The sequence below is a fragment of the Buceros rhinoceros genome, unplaced genomic scaffold (assembly GCF_000710305.1).
Source record: "Buceros rhinoceros silvestris isolate BGI_N320 unplaced genomic scaffold, ASM71030v1 scaffold27432, whole genome shotgun sequence".
NCBI classification, from domain to species: domain Eukaryota; kingdom Metazoa; phylum Chordata; class Aves; order Bucerotiformes; family Bucerotidae; genus Buceros; species Buceros rhinoceros.
Window position 1 is genome coordinate 1,001 of NW_010399875.1, and position 828 is coordinate 1,828.

An 828-nucleotide genomic window follows, 5' to 3' on the forward strand; every position below is an offset into this window, starting at 1 on the left:
CCAGGGGAAGAGGAAAGCCACCTTAGGTGCAGAGTTGGTCCCCAGCGATGCCAGGAGCTTGTCTCCCATGCGCTGAGTTGCTTTGCCTCGTGCAGGAGTGCAGCTCACAGGCAGTAGGAGTTGGTTCCCCCAGTTTTCAGAGGTGGGGGGACCAGCCCCTGCTTAGTCCCTCCTGATGCCTCAGTTCCAGGCCCCTGTGACCCGGAGGATCTGCTGGACGGTGTGATTTTTGGGGCGAAGTACCTGGGCTCTACACAGCTGGTCTCCGAGAGGAACCCCCCAACTAGCGTCCGCATGGCCCAGGCCCAGGAGGCGGTGGACAGGATCAAGGTGCAGGAGGGGATGGGGGATCGCTGCTACCAGCCTGCCCCTTCCTGGGCACGGTGCTGCATTCAGGACCTGCCCAGGGGACCTCCTGGCTGCAGGGCAGGGAGCCCGAGGAGTGCTGACGGCAGCAGTGACCTCTCCTGGGCGCTTCCTTCCGCAGGCACCGGAGGGGGAGTCCCAGCCCATGACCGAGGTGGAGCTGTTTGTCTCCACGCAGAGGATCAAGGTGCTCACGGCCGACACGCAGGTGAACCAGGAACCGGAGCACCCGCCTGGCTTTGGGGTGCTGAAACCTCCCTGTTGGGGATCTCTGCTTTACCCCCACGCCAGTGGCCTGCGGGCAAGGAGATGCGTCACTCCATGGCCGTCCCGCACAGACGTGTCGCGTCCCTCAGCCCTCTGCGTGGCTGCACGAGGCTTCTCAGGCAAACGGTGCCTGGTGGGAGCTGCTGGGATCCCAGAACCGGCTCCCAGGAGCCCAGGCTTGAGGAACCCGTAGCC

The 828-nt window shown here is 64.6% G+C and overlaps 1 protein-coding gene across 1 annotated transcript in view; it reads left to right on the plus strand.

Annotated features, from left to right (window-relative positions):
- Positions 1-184: 184 nt before the first annotated feature.
- LOC104489500 (amyloid beta A4 precursor protein-binding family A member 1-like) overlaps positions 185-828 on the plus strand; it is a gene marked incomplete at both ends in the record, with an annotated part of 2,655 nt that continues 2,011 nt past the window's right edge. The window contains 2 exons of the mRNA XM_010131665.1: positions 185-330; positions 488-574. Coding sequence (XP_010129967.1) covers positions 185-330; positions 488-574 — 233 coding nt within the window. The remainder of the gene's footprint in view (positions 331-487; positions 575-828) is intronic.